Source organism: Peromyscus eremicus, chromosome 15, assembly GCF_949786415.1.
Source record: "Peromyscus eremicus chromosome 15, PerEre_H2_v1, whole genome shotgun sequence".
NCBI classification, from domain to species: Eukaryota; Metazoa; Chordata; class Mammalia; order Rodentia; family Cricetidae; genus Peromyscus; species Peromyscus eremicus.
The window spans coordinates 30,496,586-30,520,204 of NC_081431.1; the positions used below are offsets into that span (position 1 = coordinate 30,496,586).

At 40.6% G+C, this 23,619-nt stretch overlaps 1 protein-coding gene and 1 non-coding gene across 2 annotated transcripts in view; both read right to left on the reverse strand.

Annotated features, from left to right (window-relative positions):
- Nucleotides 1-1,336: 1,336 nt before the first annotated feature.
- LOC131925891 (U6atac minor spliceosomal RNA) lies at nt 1,337-1,462 on the reverse strand. The gene has a single exon (XR_009383390.1). It is a non-coding gene; the product is annotated as a U6atac minor spliceosomal RNA (small nuclear RNA).
- A 5,812-nt stretch (nt 1,463-7,274) lies between these two features.
- The window catches only part of F5 (coagulation factor V), a 69,313-nt gene continuing 52,968 nt past the window's right edge, over nt 7,275-23,619 (reverse strand). The window contains exons 17-25 of the mRNA XM_059280942.1: nt 20,131-20,310; nt 17,900-18,016; nt 17,015-17,086; nt 15,905-16,008; nt 15,332-15,487; nt 12,960-13,104; nt 10,402-10,553; nt 9,458-9,640; nt 7,275-8,154 (exon numbers count right to left, since the gene is read on the reverse strand). Of these exons, the coding sequence (XP_059136925.1) occupies nt 8,008-8,154; nt 9,458-9,640; nt 10,402-10,553; nt 12,960-13,104; nt 15,332-15,487; nt 15,905-16,008; nt 17,015-17,086; nt 17,900-18,016; nt 20,131-20,310 (1,256 nt within the window). The 3' untranslated portion in view covers nt 7,275-8,007. The remainder of the gene's footprint in view (nt 8,155-9,457; nt 9,641-10,401; nt 10,554-12,959; nt 13,105-15,331; nt 15,488-15,904; nt 16,009-17,014; nt 17,087-17,899; nt 18,017-20,130; nt 20,311-23,619) is intronic.

Here is a 23,619-nt window from a genome sequence, read left to right on the forward strand (position 1 = left end):
GGTATAAGAGGTCCGAGGGTGGGTGGTGTGGGAGTGTTTTAGAGCTGAGCTGCTCCAGGAGTTTCTAGCCAGTTCGATCTAACATTCCATGGGCCTGCGCTGAGGACACAAGGTTCAGGCTTGCTCATGGGAAGTGGCCATGAGGTAGGGTGGAAGGTAAAGTGTTGGCTGCTAACAGTTGGCAGCCCCCACAAAAACCACTTGGATAACTGAACAGCTCTCCACACTCAAAGGAATTTAGATCACAAGTCCTGCAGATCCTCATCAGGAAAGGTTTAAGTAGGCCAGCACTTTGGGGACTAAACATGGGGCAAAATGTGTTTTGGTAAAATGCATCATAAAAGTGATTTTTTTCTTAAAAAAATAAATGACTGACATTAATTTAACACAGTGGGTTATATTAATTTGCTGAAGCCAGATCATTGTTGAGTTTAGTAGTGGAATGATACAGTCTTATCCGTAATTCTATATTTAGTCTGTTTCCCTATTTTTTAGTTATTAATTTGAGAATTTAATACTTTCTGCTTTCATATATTCACCATCTCCCCAACTCCTTCCAGATCTACCCTTCCTCTCATACCTACCTAACTTAGAATCCTCATTTTTTTTAATCCATCCAGTCCAACTAATGAGTGATGGCCATATGCTCTTGGGTGTGTAGCCATCCACTGGAGTGTGTTCAGTCTATCAGGGGCCACACCCTTAAAGAAAACTAATTTCTTGTCCAAGAAGTTTTCAATTACCAGTAGATCCTTAGATAGAAGTAGGGATTTGTGAAAAAATTATTTTGAAAAAGGGGGCTGGGGATAGTTTACTCATTGAGTGTTGAAACATTGTAGGTGGATAAAATGTGAGGGAGTTGGATGTGTTGGGGAAGATGATGGGGAGAGGCGGTTAACTATAAACCTGGTTTAGTTTTTAAAGCTTTAATCTTGTTGAATGGTAACTTCTTAGAGCAAATACTGGGTTTGGGGAGCAAGCTTATATTTGTATTTCAACATTTGGGTTATAGTCCACATGATCTCAAACTGGGAGAAACAGTTTGTCTAGAATCTGTGCCGAGTGTATGGTAACACGCTACAAAGCTTTCCAAAGAAAATCATATGTGATTAGTAAAACCCGAATTAGTAAAACTAAGAGTTAGAAATGTGCGTGGCTGAGTGTAGAGCTTGGGGCAGATTATTTGCCCATCATTAGAGGTTTTCAAATAAGTTTGAGTACTGAAGGTCCTGTCAGAACCACCCTTTGTGATGTCTTTTTTTTTTCTTTTCTTTTATAATTTAATTTAATTTTACGTATCAGCCATGGATTCCCTTGTTCTCCCCCCCCCCCAAAAAAAAAACAGTGGTTAGATGCCACAAAGTAGGTGGCAACGCCTTAACCGTATGTGTGTTGTTAGGCCCGAGGGCCTCTTCCATCCTTGTCAAGGGGAGGGCTAACCTTCTCTCCTTTCATACAACACGTGATGTCTTTTCTTGAGCTTATTTACAATAAATATTTCTTTAACCAAGCTGAAAGAGTCTATGTGTGTTACATTCATTTTCAGAGAAGTCGATTCTCAGAAATGGTTAGTGTGTACTAGATAAAGAAGAATAAGAATGTATGTATGCACATGATGCTTGGATACTGATGTCCCCACCACAGGGTGTAAACAGTGTAAGGGAACTGAGTGTGAAAGATTAAAATATTCTGTTGCCAAAATAGGATGATAATCTTTTCTAAAGTAGCAGGAAGAAAGTTAGATTAATGAAATCAATTTTATAAAATTATGTATTTCCCATTATTTTCCCCAAAGCATCTGACTTCTCTTAGCATTTGCTTATATTAGGACTAGATGAGAGGGCATACCTGCAGAAATGTGGTCATCACAGTTGAGAATGCAGTCTTGAGTTTATTGCCACCAAATGGCCATCAAATCCATGACTGGAGAAATATTTATGTTTGGAGTGTGTATATAAACATGAGCTCACTTTACAGACCCTAAGCTCTAGCCCAGGCACATGGAGCACACAGCACTGACCTCTGAAGCTCTGTTTTCACTGAACTGTGTTTTGTTGAAAGGGTTCAGATTCTGAGGGATGCACATGAAAGCAGCTAAACACTATTCAACTTCCTAGAGGCACTGTTCACATCGGGTGGTGGCCTTGTTCTAGGGGCTTTTGGGAGAAAATTATGTTTAATTTCAGTCTCCAGAAAAGTGGGCTTCTTCTGAATATTTTTGGGAACAGTGCATCTATAACTCATGATAAGGTTTTTTATTTTTGCTTTGACTATTAAAAAGATTCTGTTAAATCCAAGCTCATCTACAGCAAGGTTAAGGATATATAAATTACATTTTATTTGTTGATGGTTAGAACAATGCTATATTCTGTCTCACCTGAGGATATCTAGGCTTAGAGAGGCAGAAGTTAAACAATTTTCCCAGGGGCACTTGGCCACTGAAAGTCGAAAGCCATATAACTCTTGAGAACTGAATTACATTTTCATGTCAGCCTTTCTAAGCTTCTTTATGATCTGACTTGGAATCATGCTTTCTCTCCTACTTCTAGGGTATGTTAGCTATCAGTATCTTATGTTTTCTTCCAGTCAAGCTTAAATCCTTTGTGTATGAGATGTGTGTGCACATGTATGGGATACATTCACCTGTGTGTGTGCAGGTGTATGGGGGTACACTCATCTGTGTGTGTCCACATGTATGGGGGTACACTCACCTGTATGTGCACGGAGATCAAAGTCGGTGTCTTCCTCCTTCACTCTTTGCCTTACTTTCAGAGACAGAATCACTCACTGGACCTGGAGCTCACCACTGTGGCTAAACTCCCTCTTCCTGCCCAGTGCTAGGGTTACAGACACACGTTACCTGGCTTTTGTACAGATGTTGGGGACTCAAACTCAGGTCATGATGATCATATAGCAAGAATTTTACCCAGTCAGCCTTCTTCTCAGTCCAATAACCTTAAATCTTCTGGGGACAAGATAAGAGAAAAACATATTCATTTACATGCAAAATGTGTTGGGATTATTATTATCATCATAACCATTGTTATTGTCTTGGGGACTGAATCTAGGAACTCACATGTGCTAGGTAGCCATGACTTCACTGAGCTATAGCCCCAAACTATCTTCTAGAATTTTACTTTTAGTTGAGAGTGTTGTCTTCACAATTCATTTCTAATTTAGCTGCTAGAGGATATGGAACATTCTTTATAATATCCAGAACTGTCAGACCATATTATCACCACCAGCCAATAGTGTATAATGTTCTAGTCTATTCAGTGTATTGCAAAAAAAAAAGTGATCTTCACAATGCACAATATAGTCTATTGGGCTGACTAATTTTTTCTAGTTTATCTTTGGTTAAACTCCCCCTGTGGTTTTTCAAGACAGGGTTTCTCTGTGTGGCCCTGGCTGTCCTGCAACTTCCTCTGTAGACCAGGCTAGCCTTGAACTCAGAGATCTTCCTACCTCTGCCTTCCAAGTGCTGGAATTAAAGGCATATACCACTACCACCTGGCTTAATTCCTCTCTTTACAACCAATTTTTCTTGAAATAAACCTTTTACTTAATTTCTGTGGTGGTTTGAACAGGAATGGCCTCCATAGGTTCATAAATTTGAGTGCTTGGTCCCCAGGGAGTGGTACTATTAGTGGGTGTGGCCTTATTGGAGGAAGTGCGTCACTGGAGGTGGGCTCTGAGGTTTCAAAGGCTCAAGCCAGGCCCAGTGTCTCTCTCTTCCTGTTGCTTGATGATCCAGATGTGGAACTCTCAGCTGCGTCTCCAGGACCATGTCAACCTTCATGTTGTCCTATTTCCCGCCATGACAATAATGGATTAAACTCCGGAATGTCAGCAAGCCCCAATTAAATCCTTTCTTTTTTATAAGAGTTGCCTTGGTCATCATGGCATCTCTTCACAGGAAAAGCACACTAACCAAGGCAATTCCATTTAAATTTTCCAATTTTCTATATGGATAATTTTTCTGAATCTCATAGAAGAAGGTCTGAGGGCTCACTATATAAATACACGTTAAGTGTTTCTATTCCTGAGAAAAACATAATCAGGTCAGTTAAATCTACTAAAAAATTCAGGCATAACATTCAGTCATTTGTTTAGCCTCAGGAATTATGGGTTAACCTCTGTGAAAATCCTGGAGCTCTATATGAATGCCAACTCCCAGGAAAAGTAAGGTAGAAAACAGTAGCAATTAAAAAGCAATGAGTGCTTGAGGCAGGCAGGTTTGAGGCCAACTTAGTCTACAAACAAATAGAATACTAGATGAGGCAGAGTGACGTCACAAGTCTCTGTCACAAGCAAATGAACAAAGAGTGGGGAACAGTGGTGATAGGCTCACAACCATGGGAAAGTACTTAAGGCAAGGAGTTGAAAATAGGTACACCAGAAGCTGTCACCAAATTCCATGCCAATGAAAAATAAGCAAGGGGCTCTCTGCTCTCACTGCAGTGTTGGACAGACAGAGGGACCAAGCTCTGGAGCTTGAAATAAAGGCTCTTTGCTTTTACATGAAAAAAAAAATAAGCAAGGATCTGAACTTACTGTACCCCATTCCTAAGACACGGAGAAGCTTTCCTTTACTATAAAAATAGAAAAGTGCAGATGAACTGAAGGTGGTTTAAGTAGGGACCAGAGACACAACCTTTACATAAACACTTTAAAGTCTTGTTACCTCCAGCTATACCCTGTGATTGTCCTATCTATCAATCATTTTATTTTTCACATATGGCAAACATTTCCCCTTTCATTGTTATACTGGTCCTCATCACAAAAGATGATACTTGGTCAACTGTGTTTTAAAAAGTAGCATGATTATTTCTTTTGGTACTTGAAATCCTTCTGAAGAAGTAATTCCACATTTACTGGGGACTTTTCATTTTTGTGACGTACTCAACCATTCTTTTCCAACTTTCATTAGAGTGACTAATAATGTCTAGGATTTTAATTGTTGGTTTCTCTTTGCAAATCATAAATCCTCCGTGAGTCACTTCTTTCCATAGCAACCAGTTAGGAGATAACAAACAGTGCATTGTGTTACGTCAGAGGAGGCTATACCAGGTACCCACGCTGAACAACTTCACAGGGAGGGACAAAAAGTGAATTGTATTTCACTTCAAGGTCACTTATAGCCCTAACATTTTCTTGGTATTCAAGTATTTTTTTTTTTCAGATCAATTACGTGTCACTAATTAACCCTCATATCTACCTGTCTAAGGGCGTGGCTTATGCACATCATAACTTCCATTTTATGCTGTGATTGACTGAGTTTAGCTCTGACACTAATAAGTAAGAGTTTTGGGCAATTTTACTTTTCTTTTGGAGTCTTATTTATCTCATAGACTAGATAACTAGACTAAATGTTTCACTACATTGTCATTTATTCCCCTGCTTATGGTACTGCATAATATTTATTACCGCAATTATACTTCAGTAGATTTCAAGAGAAATCCTAGACTGGTGTGGTGGCACAAGCCTTTAATCCCAGAATAGGCAGGTGGATCTCTGTGAGTTCAAGGCCAGCCTGCTCTAGTGAGTTCCAAGACAACCAGGGCGATATAGTGATATATATATATATATATCGAGAGAGAGAGAGAGAGAGAGAGAGAGAGAGAGAGAGAGAGAGAGAGGGCTGAGGCCATCTAATTGTATAGTAGAGATACATAGGACTATCTTTACAATTTATGGGGCTTATTAAAAAATGAAAGTGTTAGATTTTTATCCTAAAATTAAAGGTCTCAAGAGGATGACAGCTGAGCAATAATCTCAGTCCAGATGCCTGAACATAGAGCCTTTTGTAGGTGAATCAATAGCAAATCCACAAGGCCAGACTTGGAAAAAAGAGGGTTTTTGTTTTTTTTTTAAATTTCAGATTCTCAGCTGCTGTTAACAAAATGAAAATCTTAGAGAAATTTTGGTAGGATGGTAACATGAATCACAAAATGAAAGTCACAGCAGAAATATAAATACTCCTAGAAAGCCACGATTCTATGGATGTTGAAAGCTCTCCAATGTATCTACAAGGCTCACTGGAAGATGGAATAGGTAACTGGTAGTTTTGAAGGAAATCCTCAGTGAACAGTGCCTTCTGGTATGCACACCCCACAGAGTTCCTCCTACACTGAATCTTGGCTCGCCTATTCTTCACTTGCGTCACCTGATAGAACATGGCAGAAGTGACGCTCTGCCTCTGCTCTGAGCCTAGACTTTCAAAAGACTGAGGGTCTCTTCTTCCTAGCATTTGAGCATTTGCCTAGAGACACCCGAACCACCCTATAAAAAGCCAGCTGCTCACTGGGGACACTGAGTGGAAGACCACATGCAGAAGCCAAGTAGTGGGGATTGGAGACACATCAAGAGAGAAAAGACCCTCCTCTCCCCCTCCCCCCTGCCACTCCAATTTCTGTACTCATGTCAATCCCCTTGGGAGCCCAGCTGAGGCCGTGGTTTTACTCTAACTACAGGAGTGACACCAAATGAAGCCTGCAATGAAACCGTCCAACTCAGCCCTGTGAACCCACAGCACTGTGAAGGAGAATAAATTTGATGTTGTTTTTCCACTAATTTTTTAATCTAGAAAATTTGTATTTGTGATACATAAGGATGTTTTTGTATACGTACATACTGTAAAATTAGCCATCTACCTTATCTTTACCTTATGTATATTTTGCACAGTTCTTGCTTAAGCTTTGGGGGTGTTTTATTTCACAAAACCAGACAGTTTTGACTGTCCGTTTGAATGACTACCCTGTGTGTATGGAGTGTCCATCCCATGCGACTTTGTAGATGTTGAAAGGCTCCACAGGCTGGCAGGCCGTGCAGCACCACCAGATTTCAAATTTTCAGAGAAAAGCATGATAACAGAAGCTGTTGAGCAAGGGGAGACGAGAAAGAAGGGCACAGAGGGATCCTTCACCCACTTGCCAATTTGGCCCGGAGCAGCTCTAACAGGAACTGCTACACTTGTGCCAACGTCCCTGTGTTCTTCTTCACAGGTAAGTGCCTTCCCTTAGGTGAACCCGAGTTTTGAAACAGTATGTGACACAGTGCCAGCTTTCCGATCAAGCCAAGGCACATGACCAGGTCTCCCTCGGTTATTTGGGCTTTATTTAATGTCTGGTGGCTGGTACCCTTGGACATCGATAGGTGCAACCTGCCCCAAACACAGCCAAGGCAGATTTACAAGTCCAACTGGAATGTGAGAAACATGCTCAATTGTGTCTTTGCTCGTGGAGAATTAGAAGACTCATGGTAACATACAAAGATGGGCTTGTAGAATCTTTCATTTACTGTTAGTGCTTGTACGTGGGCGTGGGCACACACATGTGCCACAGCTGCACGGCGAAATCAGAGGATAGCTTTTCAGAATCAGTTCTCTCCCTCCCCTCTGGGTATCTGAACTCAAGCCATCAGATTTTTCCAGAAAGCTCTTCTGTTTGCCCACGAAGTCAGCTCAACACAGGGTCTTCTACAGTCTCACTTCATTACAGCAAGATTTTTTTTCTCTATTCTCAAAAAACTAAACTGTTTTAGTCTCCATTGTTTACAAATTATAGTTTGTTTTTAAAAGAAAAATATAGGAATATAAACGTTTTCTAGGTCTATGAATAGTTTCTGAAAGTAATATCTCTTTTATTAATGTCTACAGGATTTGAAAGCACTATTACAGTGAACCATAGTATTCCATTATATAACTGCTATGTTATATAACATCTTTAATCAGAATAAAATGCAGTCATATTCTTGCTGGCACTTAGTATTTTCCCATCTATACTCAAATTAGTGAGGAAATAATAGCTGCCACCTCACTTAATGGCAGCCATGAATTAACATGGTAAAAGCTTCTTATGTAATACTTTATTCTCTATTAGAAAAAAAACTAGCAGAAAATTTGTTAACATTTAAAATAGTCATAATATATTGCCTGCTCTAAATGGTTTAGGCCTTAAGAAGTTTCTTCAGTTTTTATTCTTTCTTTCCCTCTTTTGGTATTCAATTCTAGTAAATGTCACAGCCGAAGAGTTCCAGGCGAAGCGCAATACTTTGGTTCCATGTTTTAGGAATGATGCGGATAAATCTGGAAATGATGGGTGGGTTAAAAAAGTTCTTCGCATGTCCTTTGGTATTACTATTTCCTTCAAAAATCTGAAAGGAAAACATGATAAAAATTGTCAAATTTGCATCATGTTTCATACTCATTTTTTTAAAATCCTCTTATATCAAAGTCAGTCATCAATTATTATTATTTTTTTTACCATTATCAGTAAATTACTAAATCACAAGCCAGAAAGAAGGGCACAGAGGGAACCTTAACCTACTTGCCAATTTGACCAGGAGCAGCCCTTAAAGATGCTCATTTCTTAATGATGGGTATCAAATTAGGAAATATAAATAAACCTGACATGAGGGTTTGTAAACTTCTTCCTTAGCTTCTTTGTTGCCATGTGACCTTGAAGAAGTCGTTACATTCCTTTGCACACCATTGTCTCATCACCAGAGTGAGAATAACAAAGGCTTTTCATCACACAAGTTGTACAGATTTGAAAATGTAGGTAACTACATGGCAAGCACCTAGTAAGGGTCACCTAGTGGATGCCAATAAATAACTTGCTGTCATGGACATTTAAATACGACCCTTGACATTTTTATTTTAATTTCTTTTTGGTGTGTGCTTCTCCTCGACTGTTCATGTTTGTTTTCATGTTCACCCTCAGGAAGTTCCCTGAGATTTGCACGAACAGCAGTGACAAGCCATCGTCTCTTTATGGCAGCGGGGTTTACCCTGCTGTGAGGACAGCCTGCTGTAACAAGACAAAACACACTGCCAGGGGTTTAAAAGTGAGGAAGGGGCACAAAGTTATTCAGTGCCGAGCATTAATTAGAATTAGAATTTATTTAGTCCCCCTCGTTGGATTGTGTTTCCTACTAGTTTTAGCCCAGTTCCCATTCCTGAATCACTAGGCACATTTCCATGGCCTTACTTCTGGTAGAAGGTCTCGGGACTTAAGAATGTAATGGAGTAGTTAATTTCACCAGAAAGGTAGTCTTCTCAAATGTTTTCTGTTTAATAGCAATACGACACACAGAAGCTTGGGGGCTCGGGCATCTGATTTGCTACAAGCAGCAAGTCTACCTGCAGCAATGTTTTTATTATTTTAGCAGAAGCTTTTCTGGATAGGTTCACCATCTTTCTCAGTCAGAGATAATGAAAGCCACACGGCATCCCTTGACATTTTGTCCCTCCCCATTTCACTTCACAGGTGGCTAAGTCAGAAAAGTGATACAAATGGTCCCTCTGCTAAGAGCAGCCACCTGGAGAACGGGGGTCGAGAAGACCAGGGGGAGTGGTACGTAATCAGCATCTTCAGATTCGAGATGCTGCTATGAGTCTCATGGAGGGAAACAGCTTTCCCACAGCTTTCGCCTTGCCCAACATGGCATCGTGTACCTTGTCCACCATGGAGGATTTCTGCCTGTAGGGTTTCCACTCCACGCCCTGGTCACTGTACTGGATGCTGTAGCTCTTCACATACATTTCAGAGGACAGAGACTTACAGCCCTGTGTGACAATGGCGGTTATCTTCTTGACTTTGAGCAGATCGACTTGTAACCACTGTTTGTTGTTATTTGCCTGTGAAAATTATAAAAACACAACAAAACACTGAAATGAGGAAGATGTTGAGCCTTTCTTTTTGTTAAGATCAGGATGTTTAGAAATGCACAAAGCTTTTCCATTTGCTCCCTTAGGCTTTTAGAAGTCTTCCCTGTGGTTTCTTGTTTTCTGTTATGGATCATGATGGGGGAGGGGGCTAACGAGAGAGGAACAGAATATGTATGACAGGGGATGGCAGTGCTGAAGGGAAATGATTAAGAACAAAGTAAAATGACACATATGTATGAAAATGCCACAATAAAACCTATTACTTTGTATGCCGACTTAATAAATTTAATTTCTACGATGGATTCCATATCATATACAACCATTATATGCTTTCTTAGGTCCCTTGCTGTTCTAGGCTGAGAGCTTACTTAGCTTTCCCCCTGATATTCATAGCAATGTTTAACAAATAGCTGCCACATTAATACATTTTACTTGAAACAAAAAGAATAAATTTCCAAATTACCTGAAAGCCTAAAATATTTACTCTCTAGCTCTTTGCAAACTGCCATCCCTTCCTATTTTAAATCAAAGCTAGTCCAAGAACCACAGGGAAGCTGTGTGACTTTCCTCTGAGCCATGGTTAGAGCTGCTGTTGATTCTGCAAGTCATGCTAGACTCTCAGACCTGGGACTTGAGAATCTAACGCTCGGGCTCCCTACCCGCCCCCACGGTAAGTGGCCATTGTTTGTTTCTGGAAGGCAAGAGAACACCATTTATATGGTTGCTGTCACCTTGGCTTGCCAGGCATTCACACGGCCTTGGGCATTCAGGCGGGCACGGAAGGGATCCCAGAAGTCTCCCCACCATGACTTTTTAAATGAAGATGCAGTAATTTGCTTGTTTTCTATCCTTCCATCTTCCAGGCCCAGTGGTGTGGAACATCCTGTCAAGCGGAAAGTAATGTGATTAATTACAAACACCAATAGTCCCTGCATTGCATTTTGCAACAGAGGAGGCAAGAAATACTATTCCCAGGGACACAGCAAAACAATCAAAACAAAGAACATTTGTTCAATTCAAGCACAAATAGCACTCGGGTGCTACAAATATATTATTCAATGCTCATGCTCACGCTCATTTGACAGAAGAGGACAGAGTACAGCAAGACACAATAGCTTGCCCGACACAAGACAGTCAGAAGAACAGGAAACTGAATTCAATGCCAGTATATCACCAAATACTGTATCCTAAGTATGGGTGCTCCCTTCTTCAGACAGTCATGGAACTGTCGGTCTTTGCTTTGAGGTAGATGGTAGTTCTGAAAACTCCATGCCACAAAATGACATTTCAGTTAATAACAGACCACACAGATAATAGTGGTCCCATTGGACTATGGTGCTGATGCCTTGTGACATCATAGTTGTCATAAGCAACACATAATCTCTGTGTTTGTGATGGTGCCCATATAAATCAACTTACTATGCTACTACATGTGTAGGGGTATAGTGCATACAATTACGTACCATCATAATAGTCAATAATAAACTACAGTGCAACTGCTTTGGTACTTACTATACTTTTTTAAAATAATTTTTGAATGTGCTTCTTCTACTTATAAAAAAGTAGCTTACTGTGGAACAGCGTCATGTTATTATATCAAGAAACCACATTGAGTGACTGGCCTGCACTGTCTAGGTTTGTGTAAACAATTTATGGTGTTTGCATGGTAACAAAACAGCCTAAAGATGCATTTTGAAGAACTGAATCCTACTGTTGAACAATGCATAGCTGTACAAAAAAACCAAAAACATAAACAAACAAATAAACAAAAACAAAAACCAGTTTCTTCTAACAGAAGCTGACGAGAAGATGTAGTGGGGCTTGGGACACCACTATTTGTGTTTTCCTTTTCAAAATTTTGAACACATATACTCTTTGGAATTTTGCCAAGGCATAATCTGAGCATGCTAGGCAGCAAAGCTGACCTCTTGGTGTAGGAAACCTACCTAGTGAGCAAGGCTAGCTGACTTAGTACTAGCCTTAATACTACTTTGTTTTTTTCTCTGAAAAACACAGTTTTTTTAAACTATAGCTTGCTTTTTCTATGGGAAAAAAAAATTCTAAAAGGAACATGTGCTGCTCCCTATGTAAGTTCAAAAAGTGAAGAAAAAAAAGTAATGCTTATTATGTAGAAAATGAATGTTTTTCAATAAATTAGCAGAACTGAACTTCACATTTTAGGTTAGATAGACCACGTGATTGGACAAAGCAATCATTTACACTACAACTATGGAGACAAAACTCCCATGACTTGTGGAACTGTTTCGTGGAGTAATCCCGCCTACACAAAATTTGCATTTTGTGTGGGCAGTTTTATATACTACTAGTATTGAGATGCTGGCAAATGTCCAGATCCATGTCTCTCCCAAACGTCAAGTGCCGCACTATCTGCTTTGGTAAGAAACTGGTTCCAAAATTCAGGTGCTCTCTTCATAGCGAGGTGAGTCAGGGCTTCCTCCCCTACCTCAGGGGAAGATCCTGTAGCTTACAAGAGCATGACACAGCATCTAACTATACATCTCTTCACGTACTGACTTCTTTAGCAGTCAGCTGAGGCCTGGGTCAGTCAAGCGCTGGCCGATTGTTTTGGTCTTTTACCTCAGAATGCCTGGCCGATGATAGTATTTTCTATATGTGTCTGAAAGTTAAAAATACTGAGAAACATTGCTTCAAAATCAGAGGACAGTCAGTAGACCATTATTATGACTGTTTCTTATGACCCAGATTTTATTAGATCACAAGCCTAATTCCACCCCTGAAAACAAAAGCTTGAAAAGACTTGAATACTTACACAGGGTTCAAAACAGAACACAGAGCACACTCATGGTTTCAGAAATTGGAAATCAGGTTCAGGGTAAAAAAAAAAAAAAACAAAAACAAAAACAAAAAAAAAACAACTCACTGAACTCCAAAAATATTCCAGTGATATGACTCCTTCATTAAAATCTGAGTGGCCTAGGGGACTTTAAGTCAGGAAGCTCCCACTGAAAATGGGCTGATGATGACAGTTCCAACCTAGACCATTTCCTTGCAGGGTCATGACGTGCCATGATGGTGCTAACATCATCTACACATCATTTAGTGAGGCGCTGCCTACACCCCAACAACTGGAAACAGGCTCAGTCTCTGTTTAGATCATATGGAGAGTATCCCTGATTGGAGCTTGTATTTTTGCAAAGAATTTTCTGTAGCCTAAGTCATTAAAGGTTTCTAAGACTTCTAGTCTCCTACACCACTCAAATCTTGAGTCTTGGAGGGGCTATGAGAAGGTGGTGCTTCTTGCCCTTACCATTCACTTCACAGCCTTGCAGCTCTAACCGAAGGGCGGGTCTATTATAGGACTTTATTGGGTGTATCCTAATGTATCTAGCAACAATAGGTGGGTCCAACCGATTCTCCTTTATTGTAGAGGCATCTGAATTGCCAGCAAAATCCTAGAGGGAAAGGGGAAAGCATTAGTAACAATTCTCTATAAACACTGTACTTCTACTTCGAGGAAGCTGGCGCCAATGCACTTTTCCCTATTCCCTCTGGTACGGTGAGCCAGAAACCCGGGACTATACAGAAAAGAAGCAAAAGTAGACGGGAAGATGGCCAAAGAAAACAGCACAGACCAGCTAAGCCTCTCAGAGATAAGGAGCAGCAAGGTTCTGGGGCCACCAGGCTTTCTGTTTACTTCAGATGTCCCAGACTTAGAGATGAAGAGGGCAACAATCTCTCTAGATAACTGCTGAATACCAGCCAACTATCACAGAAAAAGAAACAAAACCCAGACAAACTCCAGCACAGGAGTAACAGTTGTAATGAAGGGTTAGACTTGAAGGGTTCCTGGGACTGATGAGGAACTAGAACCATCCTAGGGTATTAGAGAAGGCCAAAGTAGGAGCCCAGGATGTTGTCTCTGCAGGTCCTAATAAGGATCCCTCAGCCGGGCAGTGGTGGCGCATGCCTTTAATCCCAGCACTCAGGAGGCAGAGCCAGGCAGATCTCTGTGAGTTCAAAGCCAGCCTGGTTTACAGAGTGAGATCCAGGACAGGCACCAAAACTACACAGAGAAACCCTGTCTCGAAAACCAAACAAACAAACAAACAAACACACAAACAAACCGACCCCTCAGCATTGTCAAGAGAAGCCAATGTGGAACTCTACTCCTCCCTAGCAGCCGAGAACAATAATGCCTTCTAAGGTGCCCAGTGAGAACCTGGACTCTGACCCCCTACCTGGCAGTCACCAGGCCTTGCCCCACCTCCCTTTCCCTGACTCAGAAGTACCAGAAACTGCCCAGCTAAAATGGAAGCCAAGAGTAGGCATCAGTAAGACTGAACATAATTAACAGCAGAAGGAAATCAATAAAGGAACTGGTGCTTGAAGACAATGAAAAACGAACTGACAAAGCCACAGCAGGACTGACCCGAAAGTAAAAGAAGAGAAAAATTATGATATCAGAGATGAGACAGGCAATGTTGCTCCAGCCCCTGCGAATGTCGGGAGGACGTCTGAGGACAATTGATACCACAGAGTCTACACACGTGACCAATAACTTAGAGGAAAGGGGCCAAGTCATATTTTAAGAGCCTCAGGAAGTATCACAACTCGCCCAATATAAAATAGACAATTTGATTAATCTTCAAACTATTAATGAAAGAAATTGAATTTTAAAATTTTGAATTTCCCACAGAGAGGTTTTTCAGGTTCAGGTGGATTTGTGGGTGATTTCTGCCAAATGAAGGAATTAAACCCATTTTAGAAATCTCATCCTAAGCACTGAAGGGAAGAGAATGCTCCTTGATTTACTTCACAAGTCTTCTATTGTTGTGGTATTAAAATTAGAAACAGCACAAAACAATCAAACCACACACAGAAGTTCCTCACAAATACGCATGTGAAAATACTTTAAGTATGATATCAACTGCTATCTGTGTTTTCTCTCCCGCTACTGGTTTATAAGCACCGTAATTTAAGATTTTTAGTGATTTTGATCTAAGTTACATTACAAATGTGTCACTATTAGAAATAGCTGAGATAGCAAAGGAAAAAGTAGCAAATGGCAAATGGTTCACATAAATTATCAATAGAAACAGATTCAAGGTGGTCGGTCTAAGGATGGCAGACAGGCTCTCTGTATTTGGATATTTTTCTTTGGGGAGGAGGCTGGAAACGAGGGGATGATCTAGGACTCTTGGCTGGGCTCATGGAGGACCAGGCAGGAGTACACCAGTCCTCAGGCATGTCCTTTAAAGCAGCTTGAAAATCACACTGCCTCAGAGCCTCCCTGAGTAATCATAATCACCATAAATTAAGGCATGTTAGATAAAGAACAGAATAAAATACGATAGTGAAATCAAAACTCTTGGAGGGCAGTTTCTAGATAGGTTGTGTGCTGATCAAGGGCAGACACTCTGGTATATACCACCTGACAGTACTTTGTAGGGGTGCTTGCTTAAATGAGTTTTTCCTCTCAAGTTTTGTGGAGATTTGAAGTTTTAGTAGCCCCATGTATCCTTTTAATTTGCAATATACAGACTTATCACACATTGCCATTTTACTTCCCAGGACCCTTAGAAAACCATTCACATTTCAAACGCCCTGAAATACAATTGTAAAGGATACTAGAAACCCCAGGGTGAGTCTTAAGACTTAGCCAGAAATACATGCACAAACCATCACATTCTTTGTGCTGTTCCCTCTGAAGATCTGCCAGCTGGTTTGGTCAGAGCTGTAAGCCACATGGAATTCCGTGATAAAGCAAGACTTTAGGTAGTGTTTAGCACCTTGGGTTTGTATTCCTGTGACTACAACTTCCTTCTGCATGTCCACCTGCAATACAGCCAAGTCAGTAAACAGAACCATCCTTGTCAGTGAGTCACACCTTGTCATAACCCATGCTATAATCAGCTTTCATTAGCACTGGACAATGCCCAAGGTCTTAGCAAACTCACACAATGGTGAGGTACGGTCCATAGTAAGGGCAAAGCGCATCTGAACTTGAGTGTCATTTGAGGCACGGGTGTGCTTTACTTTAGGAAAGTAGTTGACACCGTTGCCTGGGTTTTTCTTTCTTAGATGGAAAATCACTAAAGTCACCTCTCAGGGTTGATACGAGGAAGCAAAGTACTGAGAATGGTCCCTACCACCACGGAGTGCTCTTTCCTTTGATGCCATTGCAAGAAACTACCAACTCACTGCCATTTTTGTCATAGTAGCAGTCAGTCTTCTCAGGTTAGTAAGACATACCTGGATCCAAGATTGAAAGGCAAAATCTAATGTAGATTTTTCTATACTCCAAGCATTGTATGAGCCACCATTGTTTAATCGTGCTAACTTGGGCTCCCAATAACCTAAATTCAAAAAAAAGAAAAAAGGGAATTATGAATTTATTTATTTTTTGAGAGAAGGCCTTGTTATATAGCCTAAGCTAGACTCAAGCTCACAGTATTTCTACCTTAATCATGGACTACCATGTCTAGCTTGAAGTGTTTTTTTTTTTTAATAGAAAAGTACCAATTTCTCAAGTAAGTTTAGTCCAGCAAAGAAGCAGATCCCTGGAGGATCTGTGCTATAGTTAGGAGACTAGGCAGGTGGCATGGGCATGAGCTACCAAGCCAGTCCTCAGTGATGAAACCTTGGCTCCAGACCATGTTTAGCCAGCTGTAAACCATCATCCACCCTTTCTTGCGCACAGGTCATGTTTGTGTTTTCTCAGTTCTGTTGATATGGCTACTGCTGAATGTGCCTACAAACAGGAAGATTTGGGAGGAATCTGTGGGAGCCTCATTATGCTCTTGATGATGACCTCTAGATCTCAGGAAGGGATTTGGGGCAGAATGAATAAATTTAAGAGATGTTTTGATCATAACATTTCTTGACTAGATGAATGGCTAGCATAAGCATTAGGACCGTCTTTCCTGGATGATAAAACCCTGTGATTCTGGCTGAAGTTTATGTGTGTGAGCCAATCTAGGCAAGATAAATGGAGTTTGGGAAATGATCACAAGGTCATAAGATTAAGCTATTTACTTCCTGCCAAATCCCTGCAGAGTTATGGGCTACCTAGGTAGAGACATCAGTAATGCTAAGTTCTTGGTGTTTCCTAGAGAAGACTCCTTGGGAACTACACATCAAACGGAGTGGAAATGATAATTGTATTAATAGGATTTTAGCTCCTGCTATATTTCTTCCTCTACCTGAGGAGAACCACAAATGGAGCTATTTCATTAAAGCTGTGGCAGATGGAAGCCTAGAGAGAGGAACTGGCCCAGGGTCAGGTTATCATATATGGCTTTATGAGCTGCATACTGCACAGTGTAGGTATCGCCAGTCACAGGCTATTATATTACTACTTACTTAGATGTCCTGAAGCCTTGATCTGTGAATCAGATATGATACCAGTGCTCAGTCCCATTGGCATCTTACACTCTATGAAAAACAAAAACAAAAAGCAATAATTTTTGCTTAGAAAATATATATAACAAGAAAAACCTTCATGGTGTACCTTTCATGATAGTGACTTTAATATACCTGATTAGAAAGTGATAAGCACTCAGCGAGATTGGTGTTTATTAAAATAGTGACTACCACAGGAGAAAATAACTGGAGTCTTAAAAAATATTTTTAAGCTGATCAAATGGAAGAGAGTGACACTAAGTGTTGATACAAATAAACAGAAGTTTTAGAAACTTGTGAGTAAAAAAATATATATTTTTATCTGGTTGGATTTTCAAACAAATCATTGATATTAAGCACTATTATTCATAAGACTGTACTCTTGGTCATTGACCTAGAGATTACAAGGTTATTTACATCTTGCTCAAGGAAGGAAATGCCAGCTAGTGGGTACCTGGATGTGAGCACAGTGTTTGGTAGTCAACAGATGATTGGCAAGGCTTGACAATGGAGGGATGGTTGGACTACCTGTTACTACAGAATCCTGGTTTCTCTTTCTGCTGTACTCTAGGAACTTGAAGATTTTCTTACATATACTTTCCCCTGGGTCAAAAATCATGAGGAAGTACACTTTCTGTTGGTTTCCCCAGTCATGAAATACTTGACCCATTTGTTAGGATTTTATAGATAAATTGTTATGTTTTTAATGGCCAGAGAAAAAGCCCATTTTGTCATTGTCACAACAGAGTGATGAGAATCAGACATTTGTAAGAATCACATATTTGGAAACTGGAAACATTCTATTATCAGGCATCCCCTCACCAGCAAATACCACATGGGTGATACCTTTGTCTATGATGAGAAAGGGCGTTTGCATGCCCGCTCTCTGGTTTTCTCCAACCTCCGTGTCCAGGAGCCACCAGCCAGGCTTTGATGCCTTCATTTCGAGAGTTTTAAATGAACCTAAAATAGAGAGTGAAAGAAAACTTACAAACTCGACGATTATCAAAGAGTGAAAGAAAAATTATAAACGCAATGATTATCAAACTAATACTGTGGTGGAATTCTCTAAGGGCCTTAAAGTCATGAGAAGCTGCAGAGGAGAATTTAAGAGTGATTCTTTTCTCTTGAGGCCATTCAAATGAAAATGAATCAGATGATAGTTGCAACACCAGCAAATTACAAACCTAAGCATGGGAGGTACTCAGTCAGAATGCTTGCTTAGAATTCACAACGCTCTGAGCTCGACCAAGAACCCTATAAACTGGGCACCCCAGTGCGTGCCTCTAATCAAAGTGCTCAGAAGGAGAAGGAAGAAGGATCAGGGGTTCAAGGCCATCTGTCGCTGCTTAGGGATACATGGACTTTATTTGGAGCAAACAAACCATCAAACAGATAAATAACAAAAGAGAAATTGCTAAAATAAATCGCCCAGAGATTAAAAAAAAAAAAAAAAGCCTACCAGTCCTCCTTAAAAAGGAATCTTCATGTATCTGAACATATTGTTATAAATTAGTCCCTATACAATTCAAATACATAGCTTCAAGTTTCAAAATGACTTTGAATGACTTATCACTCAGCTTTATAATAATGTTTTCTTTTTCTTTTTAATATGCAATGACTAAAAATATCCTTTCCTTATGGTTTCAAATTCTCTTGAAAGTGTACATACTTGGATAAAACATATATAAATTGTTTCAGAAGAAGGAAAAGGTTTCTAAAACTTCTGTTTATTTATATCAACACTTAGTGTCACTCTCTTCCATTTGATCCTACACTTAAATTCTGTTGATTATAATTTATAACCATGCCTCAGATTGTGAGTAAAAATTAACAGCTGATGGCTATCCATCTCAAACACAGTGAATCAGATCTCTCATGTTCCTTTCTGAAATTTGTTATTTTGGTTTGAAGATTTATGAAGAATATCAACCTTAGCTTCTCAGGCCACCTTTCATGCTTATGCAACAAACCACTCTCTTGTTAACACTTGGTGAAAAGATGGCATGAATTTGGCCTGGTCTATTCTGCCTCTGAGATTAAACAAAACAGCTTTTTTTTCTTCCCTAGATCTCTTAGGAAGTGGCATTCAAGAACCAAACAAGAAGCCATTTCTCCCTCTATTTAGTAAAACAGACTCATCTGGACCTCCATGTCAATATATGAGACCAATTCACACAATGACTTATGCACCCCAACTCTTGTGAAGGGATTGGCTTTCATTAGTTCCTCAGACAGTTTGTATGGGAGGGCAGCTGCTTGTAAGAGATGCAGAATCCTGGGTCTTCTCCCCGTGATCTATACTTTTGCAAAGTCTCTGAGAGTAAAGTCTCAGTAGATGTGCATCTTAACCATTGTCCTGGGTTCTTTCGTGGCATCTTGCCTTCATAACTCCATTCACTAACAGAATCCTGGGTTCTTCTGTGGCACCTCGCCCTAATAACTCCATTCACTAACATATTTTTCTACAAACAACTCTGTGACAGAACAAAAATCTTTCCTGATGCTTCCCATTTCTTTAGATCTACATTAATCATCACACAGTCACGTGAATAGCTCTAAATACCTCTGTTAGCTTTTACAGTCATTAAAAGGATCTTGCTTTCCAAACAGAGTCGTGAATCAGTTCAAGATCATGATTCCCATAATTACTTACTCAAAAAGGTTAGAGGGAAGGTTTCAGAAGCGGAATTCAAGAATCCAGAAGAGCTCAGTTTAAGTTCCTAATCAACCTCCCAACAGCAATAGTTTCTTTGTGCCTTGGTGAGTTATTTGTCATAGACTGAGATCTGATTCTTATGACACACAGATGCCCAGGAGAAACTGCATGAGGCACAGAATCTCTGAAGACCCAAATGGGGTCACACATCTGTCTTATGAGGTGCCTATACACAGCTCATACGAGATCTGGGTTGTGCTCTGTATGTATATTACATAGAAACAAAGCTTTGCCTTGGCATCTAGATCAGAAACTTCCCTTCAACAGAAGATGTACAAGGAGACAAGGAGAGGAAGTTACAGGTGCCCTGTTCTGCTAGTTCTTAGCAGGGACCTCTTCCATTTGCCCAGATCTTTACCAGGCAGAAGGGGCCAGACCCCTAACTGGTGCTGTTTGGTGCTATTATCCAGCAGGGTCTGGCCATGGAAGTGAACCACATGAATGTCTTGGGAGCCGCCCATGTTCAGCAGGTGGAGCCTCACCCACTCTTGCTCGTACATTCTCAGGCCAGGCAGGTTGTAGATCATCCCATTGATGGCTGAAATGAAAGAGAGCTGTAATCAATTAAAGACTTGTATGCACAAGGAGGAGACGGGTAAGCCACCCAATCACCACCCATCTTCCTCATTACTGGGCATTCCTAGGCCTACCCAAGTAGAGAAAGGGCCCTTCGTGGTTTCGTAGAACCAATACGAGGCTGAATTAGAACTTCCAAATCCTTAGGCTATTTCACAAACATCTACCAAAGTGTGGGTCAGCTACATTATTGAGCAGTTTTTCTCTCTTTCCCACAGATTTTGTCCCTCTCCTGCTTAAGGCTTTGCCAATTTGCTCTTCACATTGATAGTATAAGTGCTCCTTTGCTGCTGAAAATGAAAATGGCAGATAAAAAAAAAAACCCTGGGTAACAGTGTGTCACACTCTCCTTGATATGACTACTCCTCTACTCACCTCTCAGGAAGAGTCTAAGATTGCCATGTTGTATCTACCTTCCCTTTAGCAAAATAGGTGAATTTTGTTTGTTTTAGATGGGGTCTTGGTGTATACCCCAGGCCAGCCTGGAACTCTCTCTTTAGCTCAAGGTGATCTTGAACTCAAGGTCTTCTTGTCTTATCCTGGGGCACAATACCACCGTGTGTGTGTGTGTGTGTGTGTGTGTGTGTGTGTGTGCTTAAAGCACCTAATAACCTCAATCACCTAAAAAACATAACACACACACACACACACACACACACACACACACACAAATTAATGATAAAGCTTGGTGCTACCAAATACTTGACTTGAAAAGAAGCAAGGGAAGAATTCTCTTCCCCTTCAAGGGATTGCTGTAGGATTTCAGAAACCAGTCAAGAAAACTTGGAGGGGGAGGAGGTGAAATTATTTTGGCACTTGTCAGATCATATCAAGCCTACCTGCATACTTGAACATCAGCTCTCACCCCTGTGCTTCAGTTTCTGTTAAAGAATTAGATGTAGTAAGAGTGAAGGGCATTGGGAGTGATCATTACGTCAGTGTTATTCAGCGACTGCACCAGGATATGGGAGCAGAGATTTTCAACAGACATGCTCAATGGACATTTGATAGATGGAGATGAATATGAAGACTTGTTCATTTGTTCACTATTTCATATATCTCCTGAGCACATGCCATGAAAGCCAGGCACTAAGCTAGGGCCTGGGGAGCTCCAGAGGTCTGCTTGTCACATACCTTGATAAATACTACACATTGGGATCACCAAATGTCCAAGAACTAGACAGCAATGTGTTTAGGACCGAAGCTATAACAAATGTATATGGCTTTTTTGAGGAAATCAGGGAGCATTTCCTAGAGGATGCTCCTCAAGCAAAGGGTATGGCCAAGAGACAGCCTGTCTGATTCTGCAGCCTGTGCTGTCTTACTAGGCTGAGGGGGTCCCTAAAGGGTACTTCCTGCTCATTCAAGCAAACTTCAGGGCTGAGAGGCCTAGAGATGGGAGAAGATAAGGGAAGGGAAGGGAAGAGAAGGGAAGGGAAGGGAAGAGAAGGGAAGGGAAGGGAAAGGGGAAGGTAGGGGAGGGGAGAGCAGAGGAGGGGAGAGAAGGGGAAAGGGGAGCTCTATTTGCAATCTGCCTAATAGCTATCTAAGTCAACTGAACTCTATTTAACAGAATTTCTTTTATATTTGAATTTAAAAAAATCTTTAAATGTTTTTATGAAAAACAGATTCCATAATTAGTGGGTGGGATTTTAGAACAAATTGTAAATCATTATTTGCCTACTTGTTTCTCAACATATTTATTATTATTGAACTTCTCCTAGAAGTAAGGCCACATATATAAGAAGTGTGCCTTGTACATGTCAATGCTAGAGGGAGAGAAAAGATCTACCTAGCTCCGATGACTAAACTAGAGGTTCCATCTAATAGCATACTATAAAAATATCTTGACCTACACTATTCGTTTATTTATTTATTATCTATTCTTTGAGACAAGGTCTCAGTGTATAGCTCAGACTTGTCTCCAACTTTCAGCTCTCCTACCTTGGCCTTTAGAGTATTGTGATTTCAGACATGTGCATCTTTCTCCTTCCCCAGTATTCTGACAGACTCATTACCTAAAGCATAGGTTCTTGCTAATCAGAAACTTCAGAATAATGACCTTCATTTTCAAACTGTGAAAACAGGCCTCAGTTGTCTCTCATTTGTTTTTACATTTATTTTTACTTTGAGTGTTTGCATGCACACACACACACACACACACACACACACACACACACATCTGCCTATGGTCTGTATGTGGAGGTTGGAGGACACCTTGTGGGAATCTGTTCTTTCCTTCCACCATGCAGGTTTGGGGAGTGGTCCTCGGGTTTGGAAGCAAGTGCTCTTACTTTCTGAGCCATCTTACCACTCATGAGTCTTTGTTTTCTTCTGATTTCTAACTGTTGTTGTCTCTTCTGGGCACTAAACCCTTCATTCTGCCTTTTTTAAAATTTATTTGTTTTGTAATTTATTTGTAATTTTACAGGCCACATTCCTCAGAAGACTTCTAAATGGAGATACTTTCCCCAATGTGACCTCCTAAGTATAGCCTGTCTTGCCAGTATCCTGTAGCCTGGCTGTTTAGAGTCCTGGTTCCTTTAATCCTCATATCCTAGTATAGATGCTGCCTGTGGATGCCAAGAGATAGAACTTGCTGTGGATGTCTTTCTGTACTCTGTGAATATGTGTTGTTCTGATTGGTTGGTAAATAAAGGTGCTTAGCCAATGGTGAGGCAGAATAAGGGTAGGCAGTACATTCAAATTGGAGAGAGAGGAGAAGAAAGGAGGTCAAGGAGATGCCAGCCTGATGCCCAAGGAACAACAAGATGCCAGCAGACCAGTAACACCATGGCCATGTGGCAACATATAGATTAATAGAAATGGGTTGAATTAAGTTATAAGAGCTAGCTAGGAAGAAGCATAACCCATAGGCCATGCACTTTATAATTAATATAAGCCTCTGAGTGATTATTTATAAATGGCTGTGGGACTGAGGGACTGGGGGACTGGGGGACTGCAGGGCTGGGACCAAGAAACTTCTGCCTACATTTGGCGCCCAACATGGGCCATACAGTTTGCAAATAATATAAGCCACTGTGTGTTTACTTGGGACCAAGTGGCTGTTGGACATGGTGGGAGATATTCATCCTGACTGTGGGGCTGAGCAGTACTGGAAAAACTTCTGGGTCCAGGAACTGCTATAGCCACTCTGATTTCAGAAGAGACACATGGATGATCATTTCTTAGTGTGAATACTAATTGTTTTAGACAACAGGAAACAAGGTCATTAGTGTCTTAAAAAGCAGAGTGATACCATGCCCACTCC